A 24835-nucleotide genomic window follows, 5' to 3' on the forward strand; every position below is an offset into this window, starting at 1 on the left:
TGATGACACATCGCACTGAAACAAAGAAAGCTACACATAGACCCGCACTGCTGCTGGAAAATAAGTACGATATTATATTTGTACTAGGTGTCAAACCTAATCAAATCCACCTCAAGAGAGCTGACAAATTTAATGAGAAAACGATAAAGACTAGCCAGTGAACATCTGATTAACTCTCATCTACCCTGAAACGCGATGGATAAAACGTAAGGATTCGATAATCACAGATTCTGACCGTAAGTGCGTTCGGTAGAAAAGGACTACGTAAAATCAGGCAGGAGATGTATATGGCGGGCAAAAAAAAACGCCCAAAAACGATTGTATCAGAGGTTTCACAGTGAATATAAATTGTGTTCAACTATATGTTTCTTCCACCACGGGCGGAACTTGACCAAATAAGGTCTAATAAATGAATGAAATAAAATCTAAATAAGTTCTAGTGTTAAGGAACTTTCTTTCATTGAAAACACGTATGATTGATTGCGTGTACATCGATCGATGTTAATCATGAAGATTTAATAGAAATGCATTTACAATAATTACATCTTCAGGAGTGATTATTTACTATACAGTAATGGTAACTATGAATTACAGTAGTTCAATTCGACTTGTTTAAAGTTGTATCGTTTCATCTTCCACAAACAATACTACTATTATTATGTTATCCTTTAATTAGGATACTAAACGACTTAGGGTTGCCTGGAAAGAGTTTCGGGCGTTAAAAAATTCTCTAAATAACGTTTGGAACGGTACAGGCGTCATTGAAGATGGCCATATTAGAAGTTAAGTATGCTTCTGGTTCTGCTATGTAAGTCATTGCAGGAACTGTTCCCCTCCTCCCCACCTTGTTCTGCCGTCGGTAATACGCTACATATTATAACACTGTTCTGCAAAAGGCGGTCAGGGTTTCAATGGTTCAGGATCGTATGATCCTTGAAAATAGGCTCCTTGTTTATTGTTTCCGGCGACAAAACGATACCAATGTCATCATCATATTATTGTACTACTGTGTAGAGTTATAGTTTTTTTTTATTTTCATTTTTTTAGATTTATGAATTTAATGTCCGTTTCAATCATTAGATCGTTCATCAATCACTGTAAAAGCGACGATTTGTTTTATCTAGGTAGCTCGATTGCATAGTATATCATATAAACATATGTGTTCATATGGGTGACCCTAGAATCGAAGAGTGACAAACATTCGATAACGGCTAGAAGAAGCTGGGGATTGGTCGTATGATTTTCTAATGATTTAATTGTAACTTTCGGCGGGTATTGAGTTGAAGCACTCTATATGAAACTTTTTCTTATCCCGTTACCCGCAGGAGGAGACCGCTTCTGAATGACGTTTACTGGTTGGCCATCGGTGGTTCAAATCTTTGAGTTCTTCCCACCTTCCCTGAGCTTCTACGCTTCATCGGACATACTCTGCCTATTAGTTAATGTTAATCGACTGTCGACTGTCTTCTCGCTTACCAGTGATGGGGTCCAAACACTTAATTAATTTGGTACGGGCAGCTTAATTACTTTAAGTCTGCCTTGCTTTCATCGGAACATGTCGTTGAGACGTCCGCGCTCCCTTTTTTTTTTCTCTCCTTTTCATTTACTGATCTATTCTCGCTGGCTAATTGGTTATAGTTCACCAACTATTCAAGTGCTTGTGAGGCAAACACAATTGTTTGCTGGCTATGTATGAGGCGTGTCTTGGCGCGTTTTTCCCTGTTCTTTCGATCATCTTGCGTGTTACGCAGTGTAGCATTCAAAAACCCCTAGCCTTTCTTTATAAATCTGTATTGTTTGGCTTGAAGAGAAAATACGCGATTTATAGATAATCCCAAAGATGGACTTCCCGATCGAGTATTTGACATGAAAACAAACTTCGGATGAGTCAAGTAAGCAGAATGATGGGTTTTCCGTAAAAATCAAGATGCGATAACGCGCCCCGATTAACCTAACAGTTGCAACATTGCGAACAAGCGTCAGCTCAGCTATTATACAAATTCGGACCCGATTTCGTAATTTACGTGATACAGTTTACTATGCATACGAGAGATGAGATGCATCTGCAGAAGTACATCAGAACGAATCCAGCGGTACACTCGACATTAGATGCGCCTATGAACGAGCTATCCTATTAGTCGCTTCTGCCTTCACGTAGATTACTCTGAGATTTTCGTAAACGCGAATTCTGTATCGAATCATGTCTCAGTCATCAGCTTATGAGCTTGACTTCTGCCATTTTCGTAGCCATTGGCTTTTGCCGAAATCTGTGTGAAGTCGGCCCTCGCTTTCATTAGTTTTCAATTGTTCTGCAATGCTATCTTCTCCGTTTTTGGACGTTCGCTTAGCGTGATCTTTATTATGTGAGGAGAAACACTAGAGATAGCACATCCCCATCACGCCGACGCCTGTCAACTGATTCAACCAAAATCCCGTGTTCAGTCGAGCCCGAGTGTATGACATGACGCAGTAGAAAATAGGAACATCTAACTTATCTTTCCCCACTCTCAGTTATGATTTGTATAGATAATACAAATCCAGGTCGATGGCAACGTACCATAATGGGTTGCCATCTACTTATCTTTTCGTTCTGATAAAATCTTCCAGTCTACAGCTGGTCAAACGTTAAATATGCCATTTTCGTCTGGCAAACTAGTTTTCCATACAATTGGGCCACTTCATAGACATTAAAAAAAGTGCATATACGGTATTCCGTAGAATCGTTGAGGTGGAGTAAAAATTGGATGATGATAAGTAGCATCAAGATAGAGAGAAACCTGCAATTACAGCAAATAGCATGTTGTTGAAACGAATGGGTTCACTTTCGGCGCTGGTGACATCGCACCTTCAGATATACATGTAGCAGTTCTGGTCACACGATGCTGACTGGCGATATATGAAGTTCGTGTCGTTTGCAGGAAGCTCAGCTTGATACTTACGTACCTGTACGACCTAATAAGTATGCTGAGATGCTCTTAATATTACTATCAACCTCAGATCGTCTTCATGTTTCCAATCAAAACCGTGTTTCATAGTAGTTATATTTATGAGGCCGTCTAGCGATGCTTAACTTCACGCCTTGACGATAGATTGAGGTTGCTCAAAGTAGACCGTTGTTCGTTTAGGTCGTCCAAAGCCGTACATAGGTCGTGGTACCATCATGGAAATTTTCTTCACAGATATTTAGCGCCGGAGACTCTTCGTATTCATGTATCAACCGAACATAAGAAATTTGTCGAGGCATTTTTTGCCTCAGATATAATCAGCGGGTGGCATTACTGCGGTTTCCGATGAAAATGTCTGTTAACGTTAGTTTACTTCAAAGTGCATATTAACTCTTTTTAAGCGACTCGATGTGCGCATCTAGTCATCGCCTATTCTATTTTTGAAGGAGGCCGCGCAAAAAACACCCTTAACAAAGTCAATAGCGAAGCATAGGTAAGCTAGAACAGAGGGAAATCTACTAGTCCGCTACTATGAGATTGGCAAGTAAATACCGCAGGCAAAATCGATCACGAGCGGAAGTCAGTAAACGGTCGGCAGAATTCTCACCACGGGCGTATAGCACGCAGAGCATTTTTGCTTAGCGCTATAGATAACCAGAATCGTGGCTGGAATATAGCATGCACCGTCTAGTCGATCTTTGAAACTCGAAATACTGACATTGCTACTATATTTCGGAAAATATAGGTCACATTGTGTTTGTACCAATAGCCAGCGTCTCAAACGTCGACGGTCGGAAACAATTTGTTCTTGTCCTACAAAATCGATGCCTTTTTAACAGCTTTTTATAATCGTATTCAATGCTGTAAAAAAAAAATGATGATTTTTTATAATATTTTCTCTATATAAAGGTTCATTTCTGTGTTTCATAAATGTTAAGCTCGGCTGAAATCTTGTCCGCCATAGCCTGGCGCCAAAAACGGCGCATCCGTTTACCGTGGTTTCTAATGGGCATTCTTTTATCCAGGAGGCATCTTGTGTTGTTTTGTGTTGCCGTATCGCTTTTATTTCTGCAAAGTATGCGACTCACTTGTAAAATGCTTCTATCAAAAACAATCAATATCCATCAGAGTTGCCCGCCCCGTGATTAACGAGCTGTTTCTTCAACACTGAACTGTCACGGTCGAGAACTACTCGCCGAAGTAAGTTTAATAGATGAAAATTTCAAAATTGACTTCATTGAATAACAATCGGATTCGATCCCCGTTAATACATTGCTGCTAAAATTTATGAGAGACACTTCAGTGTAAGGGAATATATGAAAGTTCTAAGAAGATGAGTGAAGTGCGTATTAGTAGTTTTTACGCCACCAATGATTGAATCGAAAGGTCATTATTAATACGTACAGCGGCCTGGCCTCTTCAAATACAGTGACATTGGAAGCTGTATAAAGTTGACTGACTGAAATGTACCATCCAGTCACAATTGTGTTCATCTGACACAACATCTATTCAAATGACGGACGCCATTTATAGGTAGGCCCATTGTTTATAATGAGGATGGTTGAAACGAGAGCATATGCTTCTCAAAGTGTTCTATAGTCCATCTGATTTTGCAGCTTGGAAATAGTAATGGCTCACAAGATGTTCAACACGAAGTTGCAGTACTTGACAAACTAAACACAGACCTATTATGTATATATCTGAAAGCCGATTGCATTTGTGAAAAGTTCTTGGTTTTGTTGTCTCAGCTGCACGCGTATACAAGTGCAAATATTACTGTATCATAATAACAAAGACCCATTATTAATAATAAAAATTACCGATACGACTTAGCACTCCATAGGTCACACGTGATGCCCTCGAAGACAAGCGGAGATCTATAGCAACGGCAAAGTTCTGGATATTACAAAGTCATTTTGTCGACTGTTTGCTCTAGCTTGACTCGCAGGCGTCTTGATATCCTGCGATTTTTAGATTTATCGCCTTTGAGCTCGCAGCTTCAATCAAATTGTTTAACCGCAAGAATACACACATCTCCTATAGCCTTTTCTACGTTTTTAATCGTTCTATTCAGGCAACTTTATATCTCCTAATAACAATTATGTTACTAACCATTTGCAGGGTTTAGCTTGTTTAGTAAAACAATTGCAAAACATGTTACCAAACAAGTTACTTTCCAGGATCGTTTAATGGCTTAACTTAAACGGATATTTTATATTGTATTGTTTATCTCGATGAACTGACACACTGATGCAACTATGTTCTATGATGGTATCTCACAAAGATTCAAAGAGGGCAGCTGACCATAATGGCGTTCGTCCATATTAGCAAATAGTCTATGGACGTTAGAAAGCGTTGCGAATAGACATCTTAATATTGTCTTGCTTTGGAACGATATTGACCGACGCAGAAAAATATATCAAATACTAGCGCTGAGGCTGTCTATCCTAGGGCTGTCGTACCTCTGTCCGTAGAGCTCTGCCGGCCAAGCCCAATTTCGAGGACGGCCTTTTCGTTAGCTATTTAAAGGCTATTTAAAGGAGAGGCTTTGCGCTATCGCAACATGAGGGTTCCTGTGGATATGGCTGAAATCAAAAATACATCTTGTCTTGGAGGCGTGACCTCCTAAATCCCGCGTTCAACACACTGCTACCCAGAATGCTAGTCATGAGCTACGGTCGGCAGTTTAGATTAGGAGAACGAACTGTGGAGCTAAAACAGGCTAAATGACACTTGTGGCTATTTCTTTCGCCTTTTCCAACAACCATCTTACGTTGTTTACATCTTGTAACTTCCATACAGAGATCTATAGAAACCCGAAACAGACATGGTCACTGCAACGCCCAGATTAAATTTGTTTATTACCAACAGATGTAGTAATTACGCGCACGAGTTTCGTTCCGCTGGGACGAACACGTTGAAAGAGGCCGATTTGATCACGTGTATTTGACATTATACGCGTTTCTATTGATGAGACGCTCAGACCTACTAGTAAATTCTCGTTTCAATGGCCGTATTATCTCGAGATCGATAGTTTGTAAGCAAGATCTGGACAGTTTCGACTGATATGATCAGAGCATTTCGTGACATACTCAATGCAGTGATAGAATCTATGTGGTGTATGTTTATTCAAATTAGGTGCCGTTGGCGGGACTTGAAGCAGCCCGTTCGAGTTTATTCTGGTCTTCCCTATTGGGCCAGTACAGGAAGGTATGACGTGCCTAATAAAGCAGCCGCCTTCGCTCTCAACACAGGTTCCCTCAAGTCACAATGCCACTGGTATAAGCTGCATTCTAAGACAGTTTGTATTGCATCAACCTCTCTTTTCATTGGACATCGATTCCGCTCACCGCTAAAGGACAGTACCTTCTGCGTTACGAAGTCACCACAGACATAAAACCCTTTCCGATAAATATCTCCCAAAAGCTCAATTACATTCCACCAATGTATCTTTCTATAATAGATACCATTTACGCAAAGATACGGCCAAGGACCGGAGTGCCGTATCAGATAGTAGACCTCCTCTCTTTCTAATAGCACCAGTCCACTCGAATAGGCAATAAAACGAGCGGTATATCTTTACTTTGACTATTCGAAAAGGCTACCTAAATTTAGAACTCGGACTCATTTTTATCAGTCGGTATTCAGCCTCGAGAAGAGGCGGTGTCAGCCAAATGGCAAACAAGCCCGGATGAAGTTTTTCGTCGGACTGGTCCTTGGCTCACCTGAAAGCAAGAGCTTGTGGCTTCAAACTCAGCTGTGGCTGGCTCAGCTCTGTGGGCATACAGTTTTTGTTTATGCCCAAGGCTAGCTAGCTGTGAACAAGGATTATTATGGCCATACAAGCGCCGTCAACATATGTAACTGCGTAGTGGTTTTCAGGGCGAGCCTCCGGACACTCGTCGGTGATCAGACAGAAGTTCAACTTCGACAAGTTGGCGCAGTGAAAGATTTCGTCAACTATGGCAATTTAGCGAACATATATCAGCTACCAATGTCTACTATAACCCAGGACGGAACAAATTGGTGCAATTAGCTATTGTATTTTGGTAACCACTGTTTCCTTTAGAATCAAAAAACTATAGAACTATAGTCTCCTATAGTCGTCAATCTAACACCCTGAATCACTAACCGGTTTAACGTTTTTAGAAACTTGGGTCGGGTCGCCTGAATCGATCAATCGATGTTTTAATTTCACTAACCGCAATAGAGTTTGTCGTATTTGTCCATTAAATACCCAAGGTCAATAGTACTTAAGTGATGAAACCGTGTCGTCCGAACGGAAAACATCTTAGTTAACAGAACTTCAAATTATTTTTGTAAGTTAAAACAATTTGAAAAAATGTAAAGCAAACGAGGCCTCAGGGTTCGTCAAAACATAACCTTAAAGATCTACAATACATTAAAGAAAAAGAAATATTAGATAGGAAAGCGCTCCTTGTGGTGCGTGAGAGTCGATGGAATCAACTCGGAGAGACCAATGTGAAATCGTCCATTGTGTGAGTATGGCACCTGTATAAAGACTAGTGTTTCTAGAGTTTAAGCTGCGAATAGTTCCTTAATTTATTTATTTGTCTTTTATTTACCATATAACATATATATTAGTAATGATCATTCGTGAAAGAAATCTATTTAACGACAGAAGGCTATCAGAACTAGCGTTCTTCCTAATTACTTTTCAACGTTGGCTGAATGATGATGAAACTATTATTATTTTTTTTTTATTAACTAATGTACGTTTTCTAAATCTGAGAGTAAAATTTTTCTCTCTCATATGCAAATTTCTAATGACATAAACTGCATAGTGAAAAAATGGGAAGAAAACCCAAAGTCTACCGGGATAAATAGACAGACAGCAGGTGAATCTTGAATAGCAACATTATAGGAGAACTATAAGCAATCTATTGATGAGCTTATCTGATGAAAATAGTCCAACTTCTTCCATCGCATCATACGTTTAGTGCAGGCATAGATAACAATATATAATGAAGCTTGTTTCCGTTTGAATGAGGCCTTTCAGAGATATTCTAACGATGAATAGAGTTCGATAGAACGATAATAAGGCTTTTTAAGAGCCGAATTGAAACCTAGTGGCATATTTACTAATCGTTCTTGTTTTTTTTTTTTTTTTTTTTATTACTACATCAATATTTAATAACTTGCACAATTTCCTTCAATTAATTAAATTTCGATACTTATTATTGGTATACGACGCTATTAGGCAACCAGCACATCTGTCCATATCTTGTGATATAATTTCTTCAGATGGACCAGAACGAATCAGGCTGAAGTTCGCAGCAAACGTCTGGCTACGTTGCGAGGTAAGTTTGTGCAAACTGTGAGCTAGAGGATGGCGATAAGCTCGCTACCAGTATGTAGGACAGATTCTGTCTTCCTGAGGGCGTATAGAAGTGGCCCGACGGGCTTGCAGCGAAAGCATCTTAGCAGATCAACCATATCAACCATCTACATATTACATAGAATCTATTCCATAACAAATTAGTATCATCAAATGCAATAGTCGTAATATTTCTCGTTTTTTTTTAGGCCCGATATTTTGGAACAACAAGCAATAGCGACCTTGTATTGTGCGTGTCGCTTTCCTTCATTCTATTCCATCTACTATTATTATAAAATTCTATATATATATATATAACTCGCGAGGTTAACTGATATGGATTAGTTTAGCCGAAAGAACGTAAATACTACTATATATGATCGAGAAACATAGCTCGCCAATCAGTCTGAATTATCTTTAAAAAAAGAAAAAGTTTGTGAGAATTACCATAAGTATAATTCGGACTTAATGGACGGATAGCAATTAACAGGACGAATTTAATTAACTTGGCAGAGGGTGCACCTATCTGAATGCGCTGGTATCTGCACACGCTAGATATTGACCTGGCGCTAAGATTAGATCTAGAATTAGTTCCACTCATCCTATCGTGCTACCTTTTCCAGAATCTGAATTTTTATAAACAACTTCACAACAGATCCAGACAAGTTGCGTAGCATCGTCGACGGAACTCGAAGCAGCTATTCCTGGTCCCACATAATGATTACCTACGATTGTAGAAGTTGACGAACGTGCATGTTGGAAATTTATGCAATAAAAAAATGGTTATTTAATGGTTATAGATATATTGGTTTGGAAAATGGGTGCTAGCGGCCGATTTTTTCAAATTGATTCCAAGGCTACGCCTCGCCAGTTCTTAAGATGTTATTTTTTAAAAAAGGCCTTTAATTATCTCGTTGTTTATACAAAACGCTGCTGTGGTGGCGCAGTGATAGCGCGTTTACCTACTAAAATTAGAAATTGAGTCGGGGTACAGGTTCGAAACGGGACATATTGAGAGACGCGGCTCGTTTTGTGCTGGGACGGCTCACATCTATTGTCTGTCTTACCCAATCAATATTTTTTATAAGCTAACTTTACGACTTTATGCGATTGTGGTGTGAACTTCTGCGATGAACTTTAGGCGCCTAAGGAAAGACAAATTTAAAGATTCTAAACATGGTACCGAAATTGAACCATTTAAAACAATACATTTACTTCGACGACGTTAAATGGACGTAAAACTTTAAACATACATTTCAAGTTCCCACAATGCGCGTCAAAATCACTAGTAATTGTCTCGTGCTATGGGCTGTAGTCACATCATTACCATCGTATAGTTATAAAGAGTTTAATGTGTTGCGATTAAGTAGCAAACAATAAGGCAACCCTTGAGTTTGCCTTTCAGGTCGCGCTTGTCTGCTTTTGTCGCCTGTCTTCCGTCACACGTACCTATCTTCGCGAAAAGACGGACATGAGTCAGCACAAAGGTAAAACGCTTTTTCAGAAACCGTTTGTCACCAGTTATACTCTCCTAAAACGTACCTAATATAGCAAGTATTTTTACGAACTAACAAAGTGTGTCTGAAGCGAGTACTCGTATACGCCTGTAGAACATATTGAAAACACATAGTTCGATGAAGGTGTGATAATCTATATAAGTAGGTTACTTTATGCTTCGATAAGAATACACTGACTGGCTATTTATTACGTAACTCTTACAGGTCATTTTGAACGCATGCCATTTGCCGTTCCTGCTCTTACATCGTAAAGTATTTCAACGTCGTAAAATTAACCTCTGGATAATAAGGTTTGCCCCGGTCGAGCCCCAACCTGAGGTTCCTCATAGCTTTGCGACTTCGACGTTTTTTGGACACCTTCGCTGAAAACCTCTACTTAATGAGACTATTAGTTTGCCAAGGCCCTTTTGAGAAGGCTGAAACCTATTCTTGGTCTTGCATGAGAAAACAGCGAGCATAACACGTCGTAACCGGAGGCAACTTATTTTGCCACATTTAAGCCACTAGTTAGCTTTCGTTTATATGAAACAAAGTCATGTCATTTGTATGTAGCAGGCTATAATTTAATGTGCCCGACTGAAATTTTTTCTAACTTAGCTTTGCGGCTGCACATACACGTACGGTTTAAGCTTCTGCAGAAATTGATCAGGCACTGTGTTCTGCAAATGCAGAAAAATTCCGATAATCGTTGATTTGGAACGCGGACAAATGGTTCATTGATACCTGTCCTAACAGATAATGGTATTAGAAATCATGAGGTATTCTTTGAAGGGATATCTTTGACTCAAAAACTTACTCAAGTATCGACTTAATTTACGTACCCTGTGTCTGGAAACCCGCCCAATTCGAATGCAACGCAAAAAGTTATTGGAGTACATATTCAAATAGCAAGCCATTGCTTATTTTCGTTGCCTTCGCTCCCTCTTCCTTTAGTCAGTCCAGCACTTGAGAATGTTCCGAGCCCAGTTGGCAATGAATCAGAGAGGCAACTTTCGTTAACAAAACGTAGGGGTGCGCCATTAGTCTCGACTAACTCGCGCCAGTCTCGCTGAAGGATACTAATATCCACAAGTGCTATGGAGCCACTCGTTTCATAGCAGCTCAGGAAGATTGGCTAGCATTGAGATTTAAATCAGACGAACATGGTTAATGACGTAAAACTCGATGCAGGCTTTGTAAATTGAACGAACTTTTTGGACCTCAGAGAATCTAGGATGTGGCAGAAGGGCTGCCCCTTTTAGCTTTGCTTTCAAGTGACGCTAATCAGAAATAGAATCTTAACTTGACGCTCTCTTGAACACTGATGTCGCTACGGGACGATCAATATTTTTCCGAGGACCCCCGCTAATAACACACACCATTTTAGCGATGGCTGCCTGCAAGCGTTTGATGCTAAGGGATGAAGGATACATGTCACTGATAAATTGTTATCATATAAAAATACATCTGTTTTATTAAAATTCAGTTAACGTATGCACGTTCATTATCGTAATCGCAAAATAAAGTAAGACGTCTTTTGATACGTTGGAATCAGTAAGGTTTTCAGAGTTTCCTTTTTAAAGGCAACATATAGGAACGCAGTACACCGGTAAAAATGGCGAAATCAAGCTAACTTTCTAACTATTCAAGTTGACGACTTGACGCCAATCGATTCTCTCTCTGTTCTTATAAACGTCTCACGAATGCCATCTGTATTGTTCAAGGGCATATTCAAATCATCGTGCTCTCTAGGAAGCCAAGATCAGTATTTTCAAAGTTACGATATGCTTTCGCGAAATACGCCAACCTTATTCGTCCTGGCATTTGAGAAAGGAAGACCTAGCTGTAGGCTGGCTTATTTGGAAACGAATTTTTGTCAGAAGGGTCTTCCCACTCGAAGAAACAGCCTATGATAAATCAAGTACTAATGTAAAAAAGAGTTGCTGGTTTAAGATTATATCAGGCAGTCCTAAACAGGTCTCTTTGCCGATTCGTTCCTTAACCACTAGTCCTGAAAGTGCGTACAGTTCGTAGATGCAAGTTATAACAGTTCAGTAAGAGTAATGCCCGCACTTACAAAATTTCAGGCAGCAATCAAGTCTAAAATTTGTTTATAAAAATTGTAATAATGGCTTACGGTTGTCCTAATATCAACACGCTTATTAAAAAATAATTCTACGTTTGAGGTAAGTTGAAGGTAACTCAGACGTTTATTAGAGTCATCGTGAAACCTTAGCGATTCGGGTTATGTCTTTCTCACAAGAAGTTACTGCGGATCATTTGTAATACCGAATGTTTGAAAGTAGATCAATATTTACATGCGTCATAGCGCCAAAACAACAACAACAACAACAACAACAGGGATTTTCCGTAAGTGTGGCACAAATTTGGACAAAGAGCAGTAATTTAACTTGTTGTCAAATGTACGCACCCGTTACATTTTTACGGCCTACATGTTCTACATTGTCTTTGTGCCTGGCCACGTCCGTCGTCAACACAGACAAATGTTGGAAAGAAAAGTACTCTGAAACATTGTGGCACTTACATCTAGCTACCCAGCTTTTTACATCGATACGTAGCTTACTCTCCGTTCTCAACTGGATTGGTGTTCTCTGCTCACATCACTGGATACGAAGTATTACTTTCTGTGTTTAAAAACAAGAAGGCCGGATTAGTCGATATGTATTATATTTTTCGCAAAGAAACGCATTTGCTACAAAAAACCCGAGCCAAAATGTCTAACGGCTTATACGAAGCTTAAGCCCTATAATAAGTGTCACTATTTTTTTTTTTCTACATTTTCCGGTTGTCCTAAACAATCACGTTCGTATGAATCGATTCTCCGATGTCTCGTATTAAGGATGCTATTTTGAGTTTTCTCTTTCAGAGAACAAAGTTTCTTAACAGCGGATGGCCAACTGACGAGTTAGCATCGGAACTTACCTTTTTTACTGATGTGAAGTTCCCCAAAAAGTGGCAGTACTACCATAATGACGGGTTATGAAAAGATTACCAAAGTGCAGATAAGACGAGAACGTAAATACACCGCCCCGGAACCATGGAAATTTGATGTTGAGATGGAAATCGGACCAGAGCGGTTGGCGTATCAGGTTATCAAAACAATTAAGAAGGACTGTCCAGTGAACAAAGACAGGGTTAGGTTCTTATTTGTGACGGAAAGATGGCTAGAATGTGATGAAGGACGCAATGGTTATAGTTAACACAATTGTACAACATTCCCATTGTGCTTGTAAAGACCCTTCTGCGGAAGGATTAAGCAAATCGTTTGTTTGTACATGTTACGGGTCCGGCAAATGTATAGTTGCCTAGTGTAAAGGTATTGTTTGTCTCGACGAGCCCTTCATCAGCAACTAACGACGCTACGTGCTTTTTGAAAATGTTGTTTTTCAAAATTGTTGCTAAAAATTACTTTATTATGTCGTGTTATTTTTGCGCATCAGACCAACAAGCTTAAAGTATTAGCAACGTATCGCTTGAATCGGGGGCTTGCGGCGTTATAGATCGGGCGTCCGGCCCACCGAAGAGGGTTCAATTATACGCAAATATGCTTTAAAACATTATGCCAGTTTTCATCGTTCGGTTTAACCTAGCAGTGTCCAGGCACTAGGTAAGGTATTGTTATTGGTTCGGCTTCTATCATAGGCTTAACTAAATTTGAGACGTTTTATAGAGCTATTGTACCTATCAGCATGCTATTGATAGCCGAGTTTACCGATCCGGCGGCAGATATTCGCTTTCTCATTTTTAATAACTGTTTTCCAATTACTGTGATTCTAATATGGACTTTTTGTTTTGTTTGCGTATTAGAAAATTTTGGAGCGATGGGACATCATCCTTGGTGTCGAGGACAAAATCACCATAGGCCGGCGGCCGAAAGAAGTGAAACAAATGATTCGTGCCACAAAACTCACGTGCAACTTAATACTACTTAGGCCGAATCTTTACACGATGGGCGAAAAAGAGCCGTTTAAATTTCGAACGTAGGTTCTTTGCTGGTGTAAGTGCTAGAAATTGGTGTATATTTTAGGCTATTATGGCGCTGCTTATTGAACTTAGTCGGCCTAAAAAGTTCGTATCGACTATTCCAACCAAGTTATTTCTACGTAGCACAACACACGTGGCAACGCTGCTGCTTGGATTCCTTTTTGCTTCCAGTTTTGACAGAGACAACGATTATTTGTCCGAGTTCCATATTTTGTTACCTTTCCTTATTCTCTTTTTGCCACCTTGGCTTTCTCAAGTTCACCCCCAAGGGCCCTGTAAAGTACCGGTCTTTACCTGCAAGCGGGGAATGTACAGAATCACATTTTTCGTTTGCATACTCTCCGTAACGACGTAAATGCCAGACGTACAGTGTCAACCGCATTCGAAATTTAGTTTACGGTCGAAGTTCACGTGAAAATGTTTAAAACAAACTCTTTCCCGCTCATTCTCTTTAGGGGAGGGCCAACTGGGACCTCACATGTCGCTACTTCTTGCCCTTTAACGATTGCAGGCAAATCGGGATATCTTCATCGACGTGTGTACCAATTTGGGAGCCATCATGACAAACGCTCTTGTACAACATGCGCACATGCTATTTGATTCCCATATCCCCTCAATGTGACCATAACAGCTGCTATCGAGGCCTGATTCAATGATGAAGCGGACAAGGCTGTTACGCATTCAATTATTTCTACAAGAAGCAAAACACGTTGGCCAAAAGTTGAAGAAGCCCGATACAAAAAATCCCATATATGAGGGTTGGGCTTCATATACCATGAGCATGTATAGTGAAGTCAGCCGATATTCTAGACTTCAGCCGATGCGGCGGAGTCGTGTCGTTCGGTAGGCGCTACTCGTAGGTGGTGGCTTTCCACCACCGCGTGCTCAAAAATCTGACATTGGGGGACCAATAACTAACTGTTCCACTCCTTTGTGCTACCGCTGTAGTCACTGACAAGCCCAAAGGCAAAAAGGAAAGAAGACAACGGAATTTTAAGATAGCAACTAGTGAATTTTCCTTTCTCCTTGTTGGATACATTGCAATAATCATGGGGCGTAAAAGCCCTACTACCTGCTGCAGGTGATTCCTAAAGTAGCTTTGTATTATTCTTTGCTGAGAACAACTGCCTTCAATTGTTCTGTTTGTTTTTTAGGAAAATAATGTACTGTGACTAGTCGACCTGACATGAACCAAAAATAATAAAGGATATTAATGGATAATAAAGGATATCGATACACGGTATTACATAAAGAGCATCAAGCCTTAATATCCGTATATTGAACTACTTCTAGATCTTTCGATCTAAACAGAAGATATTTTATTACGCGTTGTCCAAAACCAGGTTTCGCAAAATATCAGTAATTGTCTTTCTCCAATTATATCTTAAGTTAAACCATAAATGTAGATGGTTCCGAAGATACTTTCAAACCAATTTCTTCGTTCGCAAAACAATTCGGTGCTCTCCACTCAGGCTTCTAACGTTCGATGTGCTTCTTAAAGCAACAGAGCTCAGGTTATTCGTAAGTAGTTGAATGACTATTTTTTTTATTGGTGATCGATCCCCAATTTGCTTAAGATGCCATAAGTACCCCCGTTTTTGGGCATAGAGTGAAGCATATAGAGTTTAAGTTAACAATTTCCATACGCACTTACGTAATAATGAGGGTGGTAGCGTGATTTTGTTACTTCGATGGGCCACTTCCTAGTCGATACATATAAACCTTGTTTCGAATGAATATAAACCAAAACGTCCCAAAGTGTCATGGCTTGAAACTTCATAACCTACATAGAATTCGAAACCTACATAAAATTTAATTATAAACAATATCAATTTTTATTATTGCGATTGATGCATGACTGATACTATTCTTTACGACGTGAACGCTAAACTTTCTTCTATTTATATTGTTTCACAGGACTCGTACTCGACGAGAATTCGTGTTGTGGGTAGAACAGAATAGCAGTGTGTACCCTTCGAACATATGCTATCTGCCCTCAATATAATATGACTTGCGAGCTAAGATGACACATAAATCTTCCGGGATGCTCCAATATTGACATATTATAGTCAAAATGAATGCCTCTCAGACAGAATGCTCTCGCAAACCGTGCCAAAATGACCCCAAAGAAGCTTCATTTCGATGTATCATCGTATAGTGTCAGGCCAGCGCTGCAATTGTAGGCCCACGCCGTTCTTATCCCCGTAAAACGTTTCTATGCGGACCAGTGCGCCTCGTTTGTGCAAACAAAAACACAATACCACCCCCTGTCGAAATAAAATTGGCGGACAGACAATAATAGTACAAACAAGATTAGTAGTTAACTGCAACATTTCCTGTTTAAAAAAAAAGACTTAATTCTTCAAGGCTATTACTATTGAAACCTTTGTACAAATTAGGACACATCGATAAGGGAAAATGTTTCACGGGTCATCAGTTGTTTTGATACAGAAATTGTTTAGTATTTGAGGACTAATTTCGTATTCGCACTATATGCAACTATACGCGTCTGTGACTTCATCGATGTTCCATTTCAGTCTGTGCTTGGAGACGCTTCGTAAGTGTGCCCCCATAGTGCTTGTTGTAGAAATGACAAAACGCCACAACTGCGAATGGCCCAGTTACGGCTTTGAGACATTCAAGGTAAAGTCAGCATCATATATATCGAAATTTGCCCGCCGTAGATGCTTGAAACATTGTATATACGCACAAGCTAACAGGGAGGGCCGTTAGAAACACAGTGTAATGTTTCTGCATAAATCAGAATAGGAATGTTAAGAAGAAACTAGTGGACTTAGACTGCACTGGAATATTCAAACAATTATAATATTCACCTCTCTTCGAACCTTTTCCGCTCATCAATCAATCAATCATTATTCCTTCTAATTAAAAATTTTCTTATTTGCTGTTGAAGAGCTTGGTTTGAGAACAAGCTCTTCAACAGCATCATTGTTACCCGGTTTACTTTCAGATGTACGGTTACTGACTTAATTTATCAACGATCTTCAAATCAAAATGAACATTAGTTCAAACGTAGTATCTGGTAGATACAAAATTGTTGTCCAATTACAAAAATCCAAATTTTTTTTTCTCTTATGTCCTACATAGAGAATCTCGTAGAAAATCAAAGCCAACAATGTCGTATGCTTTCATTCATTGGCTCAACAATGGACTCTGTTTAAAATAGCAGCATAGCGGCAAGTGTCCTCCGGCCGAGGTAGCTGTAAGAATTAATTTATATCGGATTTAACAAAATTTAGCATCGGCTTTAGTGGAAGGCGTTGGAGAGATCGTGCACGGATCACTGAAGGCAGAACATGCTAAACGGATAGTACTGTTCATTCATGGTAGATTACCCCTTCTATTGTGTGCATCATAATGATGCTTCATTTTTAATGTCATCCTCGTCTCTTCGTTCTGTTCTTTACGTTCTGCTGAGTCTCATAAATAGGATGTGCTTAATCTTGGATACTTTTGCTGTTATGTAAATGCCTGCAGCAGATACGTAGTCGGGTAGTACGACTCAGCCTATAAACTAAACATCCAAATCTTCTTCGCAAGTGGCACCTTTTTGTGAGAAAACCACCGCTCACCATTGTTATGAGAAGTAACTGCACAAAGAAAAACATCTACTGATACGACCTGATTGGGTAATAGCTGAGATTTCCCTACGGGTGTACTGCGAGGATTCGATTCGAGAGAGGGGGCCTGAGAAACGACTCACATCTGAGGAAGCCAGTAGGCGTCCACACAGTGACCGAACTAACAATGCGGGATTCTCATGAAGCATCGTAATTCGAATGATTGTTTCTCAAGTCCCTTAACGAAGAACACCGTTTGTTAATAGCAGGAAGAGATGACCATTTTTGCCGATGATTGTCTAGCTTATAAGAATTTACTTTACGCTAAAAGAAGCCATTGATCCGAAAACTTTGTTGGATTTATTAACGCATAAATAAATTTAGTTTACTAAGTTTATATTTGTATAAACCACTGTATTCACAGGTATGTGAGCACGACGGGCCCAAAAGGTTTTTTCGGGCTGACATTGTGCGGCACGTATTTAATGTAAATATAATCGGCCGCATGGACAAAGCTGAGCAAATTGAGCTGATCAGGAATGACCTGTGGGAAATTTTTAGAAAACATGGTAAGTATGTAGTTACTGCCGAACGCGTCAAGTTCCCTTCTTTTTTTTCGTTAATCATTAGTTCACACCACTGGCACAAAACGCATTAGCAGCCTACAACGTATATTCTATGCTATAGACGTTCGCTTTCTTCTAAATCTTGTGATATCGATTTCGTCCAAAGAGGCTCAAGTGTGCTCACGCAATACCACCTTGCCAATTCATTTTTATCACAAGACACACTGATCTTTTGCACAATAACAGAATGTAATATTTTATACTGTGATCTGGTTCCTATGACATTTCCAGAGACAGAATATCTGCTGCATTTCTTTTCCATTCTTAAGTTCTTCTCGAATATATGAGCCTGTAGCACGCTTTTTTGACAAAGCCTAGCTGAATCGTTTGAAAGAATTAGTTTTTTTTCTTTACCTTTAATAAACACCATTATCAAACGTCTCGACGGAGTTATGAACAAGAAATATATTGGTTGGTGGATGCGTTCACCAGCGCCAGACACCCACCAGGCGTATTCCACTTTCCTAGCACGATCTTTTCTCGCATCTGCAACGGCTGACTCAGACACTCTTCAGCATTTATCCTGTCATCTTAGGTAACCTTTTTTAGAAAAAGCAAGATTGATTGGCTTTTTTCGTATAGTCAACACTAGCCCTAGAGGTTGTGTTTGTGCGAGATTTTTCCTTGTTCAGCTAGAGCGATGTAGAGGCATTTTAGCTGTCGCGGCCTTTTCCTACATTACCTGGCTGACTCTTGCTTTTACGAAGCATCGCCCACCACGATGTTTAATGTCCGAGATCGATTATCAATCAGGCCAGGCCAGAGTTGACAGCTTATTTTGGTCGAAGGTCTAAAAGCGTTTCATTAGAGTAAACTGGTGCGTTAGGGCGAGCTTGGTCGTCCAGAAAATTCGCTAATTTTTCAGTGCCTTTACCACTAAATTTCGGATATTAGTTCCGGTCTTAAAATAATGGCGGGATGTAAGAAAATGGACAAAGGCAATTCGCTCAACGGAGAGAATATGCAGAATCTATTCCTACTTCGCTTGTTGCTCTCCTCCGCATTGTATGATACACTTTCAAAGGATTACCGTGAAGGGAACGTTTCCAAAAAGCATTTTTATCAAGACTGACATAGTTGTTCAACTAAAGAGGTTAGGTGCTTTTTCAGCAAAATTGTTTCCATCCATGTTTTAAAAGTATACCTCCAGATGAACTGTAACTGTTGTATTTTAAGGAAAAAGTAGACGGCGACGATAGATCTAAGTAATGGCTTTCGATAAATTATAAAAAAGGTACCTCTATTCTAGCAGTAAAGACCGGATTTCACAAGGTCGGCCTTCCATGTCACGCAACGTACAGACTATGAGACTCGTATAAGAAGTATTACAGCGCTATAATGTTTGAATAAGCTTTTAAAATCATAGGAGTATCTCGCGTTACCTTTTCAAGTACTTCAATGAACAATATTCAACTAAAATCATCACCTGCAACTAATAATGCTCTAGATATACTGATAGATTGTTTTCAGAGCTTTGAATTTCGGGTTAGTATAAGTTATGTGTTGAGACCAGGAATAGGAAAGTAAAAGAAAAATTTTGACTCTATAGGGGAAAATTACTGGCGCCTATTAAATGCCGCCTGATGTATCAACAGCGGGTCGTCAATTCGTAGACTTGTATACGGGGTCTAAATGTATACATTTCAAATTCTATTTTTTGCGCACCTCTATAAACAGTCTTTCCGAAGTGTCCAATCGGTTAGATGTTCCTGTTGGTTTCAATAGGCACTCTTGTTTTAGGGAAGTTTTTGTTTTTCACTTTGAAGCTTTTGCTTGAAGCTAAGAAGATGGGAAGGTTCGAAGCTGGATTAATTCGAAATTAAAAATGTGTCTTTCTCTTCACTTTTGCTTGTAGAGTATACCTTGTAACATCATGAAGTTCGAACTCGTTTTTGAATTCTTCGCGAATTGTCATTTGATAATATGGCGGCTAAGCCGGTGACGGATCTGTATATTAGTCTACAATACTAAATGCTCGCAACCTTGTTGCTACATGTTGGCAACCCTGCTTGCAACCTTGGCGACAAAAACGAGCGCCTGTGGACAGTTGTTTGATGTACGTTTTTAGGACCCCAGGACCATTTTATAGTAAACCGTTATTAAATTTAATGAACCATTATTAAATCTAATTTGACACGATTAACTAAACACGATCCTAGAAGCTAATAAATGTCGTTGTAAAAAATAGAAGCTAATAAACTTCTGTCGGCTGAATCTCCATTTAAATAGATGCGACCTAAGGTGTCTGTATTACTAAGGTGTAGGTGAGTGTTGCGGGTAGTCTGTCAGATAGCAAAGAGATTGCTCACTATTGTGCGGCAGTAGCTTTTGCTTAAATATTTTCATTACGGTTCGCCTGAACCCTGTCAGAAACAGAAATTATACAAATCTAATTTCTCAGTTGGATTAATTAGGACTTGTGGGATAACAGGGGCCAAACTGCTTGAGACCAATGGGCCGCAGATTTGTGGGAGGCGGGAGTGTCTCTAATTAGGAGTCCGTATCCCATGACAACCATCTATCAATCAACCTAAGAGTTGAACTTTTAAAGCAGCTGTCGTACTTTTGCTGTTTTAGATACGGTTCACTAATTTACTGTCGCGCTTTAGGAGGTACGTGTATTCCTCTACGGAAATTACGCCTGCGATGCGCCATTACGCTTACAGCTTATTAGATAGATACAATTTGTTGCGCACATATAAAACCTCCATTCAAGGGCTACCTACTCAAATTGCTCAGTGCGCAGCCAGTAGCCATGGGTATATTATACTAAAGTTACGCAACAGAGAAGCAACGACAACTGCAGTTCATATATCGCTTTGGTACTTTGAAGTAGTCGAACAGTTGGACTCTCGCATTTTACTGCCAGAAATTTCAATTAAAACTTCAAAACATATTTTTTTCAACAACCGACGCTACAGTAAGTACATAAAACAACAAATATTCTGGGGTTCGAAATGATCAATAATAGTGCAGAGGTATCAAAGGATTAAACTGTGAACTCTCCATGATAGCGCCATAGTTATCTTTCTACGTTAGGGACACGTGGTCTAGATTCGAATCCGCGCGTAGACACCTTTTTGTGCTGAAAAAGCCAGTCATTTAAAGGAATACCTGACGGCTTAAATACCAGACCGAAAACTCGAACTTTTGATGAGCTGATAAAGTGATTTTATTTAAAGAAGGGCATGGTACGGGCAAACATTTTGTTATAAGATTTTATGGAGATATTTGATAACCGATCTTAATACAGTAAACGTTAACGACGATGTAGGTTAAAGAGAGTGAGCTAGATGCCAGAGCGTGAAAGATAGGCAGAACATTACGCGCCCAGTTTGATAGACGCTTCCAGATTTCAGAGATAACAACAGCATGCCCGTAACACGCCAATGTACGATTTATATAATTTCGGTAGGGGACGACATTAATGCTTTGGCTTTTTGAAGTGCGGTTCATTGGATGGGATAGTTTACTGACAGGTTTATCGGAAATACAACGTCTATACTACTGAGTAGGTTTCATTTAAATATTGCAGTCAAATGAAAGGTGATGCTTGTTGTGAGGTCGTCAAGCTTTGTCCAGTGCACGTCGGTGCTAAAAATGGCGAAAATTTGTGAGAAAATGCCCAACCTCAAAACTTCCTATAGGGAATGTACTATTCACTTTTATGTAACGTTTGAAAAAATGTATTCCTGAATAAAAAAAGTCAAGACTCCTGAGTCACAAGTCAAAAATGTCTACAGAAGGAAATAATGCATTTAAGATACACCATTCAAGAATTAAGGTTCTCCAAAGACGTCTAATCTTATTAGATTATACGGTTATATAGAGGGTTCATCATAATTCGCGCAGATGGTGAAGCCAGAATTTTTATCAGTGTAAAAACATTCTGCCCTACTTAACATCAGCACGTGTTTGAATTTGAATAATTATTGCCTGTAAGACAACTATTTTTTTGTATCATCCTCAGCATGCTTGGTACTGCCGTTCTAATTACAGCCAATCGTCTAGATTTTTTAATTGTATTAGCCCTTGGTTACGTCCTAACTGTCGCAACAATATTTGTCTGACTGCACAGAAAGTTTTATAAATGTTAAACAATCTGAACATATCTTTTCTGCAAAAAAAGCCGTTTATCAACAGGCGGTTTTTCAGAAATGTTATTTTCTCGTTTTATACCGTTAAGCACGCCAACTGTTAGCCTCATCTCAATCTGTCTTATTGTGGGTCTTCTAGGTACGGTGAAGGGTGAGCTACTGCCGGCAGAGGTAGTTGAGACACCTAAACAGCCGTTGTGGAACCAAATCTATATGGGAGACGTTCTGCTCAAGCTTAACGATTTCTTATTATTCGACAATGAGGACTTCGTCAATCTTCGTATAGAGATCAAAGAAAAGGTTGCCTTAACAATTTTGCCTCTGTCCCCGATGCGGTCATTTTTAAGGACAGAATAACTTGGGGTTGAAGCCCACCGCCAACTCGGAAGCGTCACTGTATCAAGTGGATGCCAAAATGCTGGAAGTTCTCTGCGCTACTCCCTGTCAAGGATAACTCGAATTTAAAACGAAGTGCTCGTTCTGCCTGATGGAATATCCCACGGATGGAAATGTTCCATACGGGCACTAAAAACATAGATGAGGAGGAACAGATATCCATGCAATCGTAAGAAGCTAAAGGCGTATGTTAATACAATAAAAAAACTACATAGCCGCTGGTAGCCAGGTCTTATTCGTGTGGTGAGGGTCGGAAGGCTGGGAAGAGGGGTTTCTTCTAGAAGAACTTTACTTTTGTTCAGAAATGTCTGACAATGGACCAGGGGGAATCTCAGCACCAGGTAAGACCCTTTAGTTTAGCTTTGTGTGAAAGGAAATACATATTTTAATAGCGAAACGGACATAAACATATAAACTTTATATATATAGACTTTTATAATAGACTTTTAAACACACACAATACTCGATGGTAACAACAATAATAACGACGAAGGTACGTACAACCGGTTCTCCTCTACAGCGGTAACAAGGGCTTAGGACACAATGATCTGTTAAGCTCGAGGCAACAACAAACAGCTACGGGTTGTCGATGCAAAACTTTCAGAGTTCCCCAGGACCTGACACATGAGTGTGCAGAACTAATCATGCCAACTAATGTACGCTCGTGTGTGTGCTTTAAATAAGATTCTTGGCCGGCTTCTGGAGACCTGGAAGTTCGAAGAGTCGACACAGATTGCTAGTATATTAAGTCGCCAGGTATGAGGGGCCGAGGAAACGAAGGAGGTTGTACGAATTTTAATTGTCGTTTTGTTACAACAGTAGTTAGCTAAAGGAGACCTTTTTCTCATTTTTCACAAACTACAGTTCTTTCACTTTCTAGCTTTCTGACTGCTTTTATTATGTTTCTTGTGTATTTCTCACTTTGTGTTTGGGAGGTGCAGCTACGTAATCAGAAGAAGAAAAGGTTGAAAGGCAGGCTACCGCATTAATCGGATAATCGTGAGATCGATTTGAAGCGAAGTTTATTTAAAAGATTTGGAGAAGGAAGACAAAGAGGAAAAATATGGTTTTTCTTTCCGCGTGGCCGTCGAAATATTCCGAGTCATGTAGAACTTTGGCCTTCAGGAAATGAATCTTTCTTTTGTAGGTTGAGAGTGTAGGTAAGACACTTAACCCCACTAGAGAAAGGGTTTTTAGGACTACTAAGGTCCAGAGAAAAAAAACAGTTCCGGCGGTCGATTACATATAAGCGAATGTAGCTAGCCTTTGAGCTACAATGACATTCCTTAACTATTACGACGATTACTTCTGCCCTTACTGTTGCAAAGTACTGCGACTACATTTTCACAGTCGTAGAAAGGATAGCACCGGAATGTTGATTAATCACTCCCGTACCACAGCAAGGAAATGGGTTCCATGGATACAGGAATCACAGCGGCACACTAAGTACTGCCTGTTTCTAGGTAGAGCTTAGGTTCATAGCCGTTTGTCTGTATATTGCCGGATTCCAAATAGCTGCATGCGAGAAATACAACGCTCCGAAATAGAGTGATTCATTGCGTATTTTTTTCTCTGGTTATTGTCCAAGTAAAGTTAACGTTAATTCTTCTCTGGCTTTCATTTCCATTTTCTTGTGTTTGACCGTTGCATTGAATTAATCGTACTAGATAGGAACTTGAGCTGGCAAAGCTTTGGAGTGCGGGCAGGGGGACTTAAGGCTGAGGAAGGATGTCAAGCCAGTTTCTTTTAAAACTCAAAATAGAATCTATAATGACAGTAATTATAATAATAACAGCAGCAGTTGAGAAAGATGGCCAAAGGGGGGCAACAAGTTGACAATGGAAGCAGAAAGGAAATAGTTGCGACGGACAGGTAGCAAGCGCATCACCAAACGAGGAAACGGGCGGCCCCCTCTTTTTATTTCCTAAGTGAAAATATTCGAATGTTAGCATACCACTTTATTAAGCATATGACCACAGATTTCAACGGACGACAATATCCTTGCAAAAATGGCAAAAAGTTGGACTCAGTTTATTTGTGGATTGTTCTTTGACATTATTTGCGTCAACTTGACGTGCTAGAATATGTTTGTATGCGCTAATTAACTACATCTACAGGCATCAGAAGCCGTCCTTTGACGCTAGAAGTTACGTGAATTTCAGATACAGGACAAAAGCAGTTTCGAACATCTTTTTGATACAAATAATATAATGTCAAACGTGATATTCTGGTCAAATAATGTGTTTATTAAATCATAACAAACCTTTAAAAAAACAGGTACGTATGTGTCTGTGCCAGTCATGAGCCGATAGGTCAGTTCACTGAAACGATATCTTTGACAGGCATACTTA

The 24835-nt window shown here is 39.6% G+C and overlaps 1 protein-coding gene across 1 annotated transcript; it reads left to right on the plus strand.

The window, feature by feature from the left end:
• Nucleotides 1-12660: 12660 nt before the first annotated feature.
• On the plus strand, nt 12661-22696 carry LOC111259537 (uncharacterized). The gene is made up of 5 exons (XM_022831628.2): nt 12661-12934; nt 13608-13780; nt 16322-16427; nt 17790-17934; nt 22228-22696. The coding sequence occupies exons 1-5, from the start codon at nt 12770-12772 to the stop codon at nt 22443-22445; spliced, it is 807 nt and encodes a 268-aa protein (XP_022687363.1). The 5' UTR covers nt 12661-12769; the 3' UTR covers nt 22446-22696.
• The last annotated feature ends 2139 nt before the right edge of the window (nt 22697-24835 follow it).

The sequence above is a fragment of the Varroa jacobsoni genome, unplaced genomic scaffold (assembly GCF_002532875.2).
Source record: "Varroa jacobsoni isolate VJ856 unplaced genomic scaffold, vjacob_1.0 scaffold_342, whole genome shotgun sequence".
Classification (NCBI taxonomy): Eukaryota; Metazoa; Arthropoda; class Arachnida; order Mesostigmata; family Varroidae; genus Varroa; species Varroa jacobsoni.

What these genes read in the sequence shown, in the direction of transcription:
- LOC111259537 (XM_022831628.2), top strand. Translation starts at nt 12,770, where the DNA reads ATGACGGGTTATGAAAAGATTACCAAAGTGCAGATAAGACGAGAACGT. An exon ending in ACGGCTTTGAGACATTCAAG is followed by an intron (nt 16,428 to 17,789) that starts GTAAAGTCAGCA and finishes CTGTATTCACAG; the next exon opens with GTATGTGAGCACGACGGGCC. An exon ending in GGAAATTTTTAGAAAACATG is followed by an intron (nt 17,935 to 22,227) that starts GTAAGTATGTAG and finishes TGGGTCTTCTAG; the next exon opens with GTACGGTGAAGGGTGAGCTA.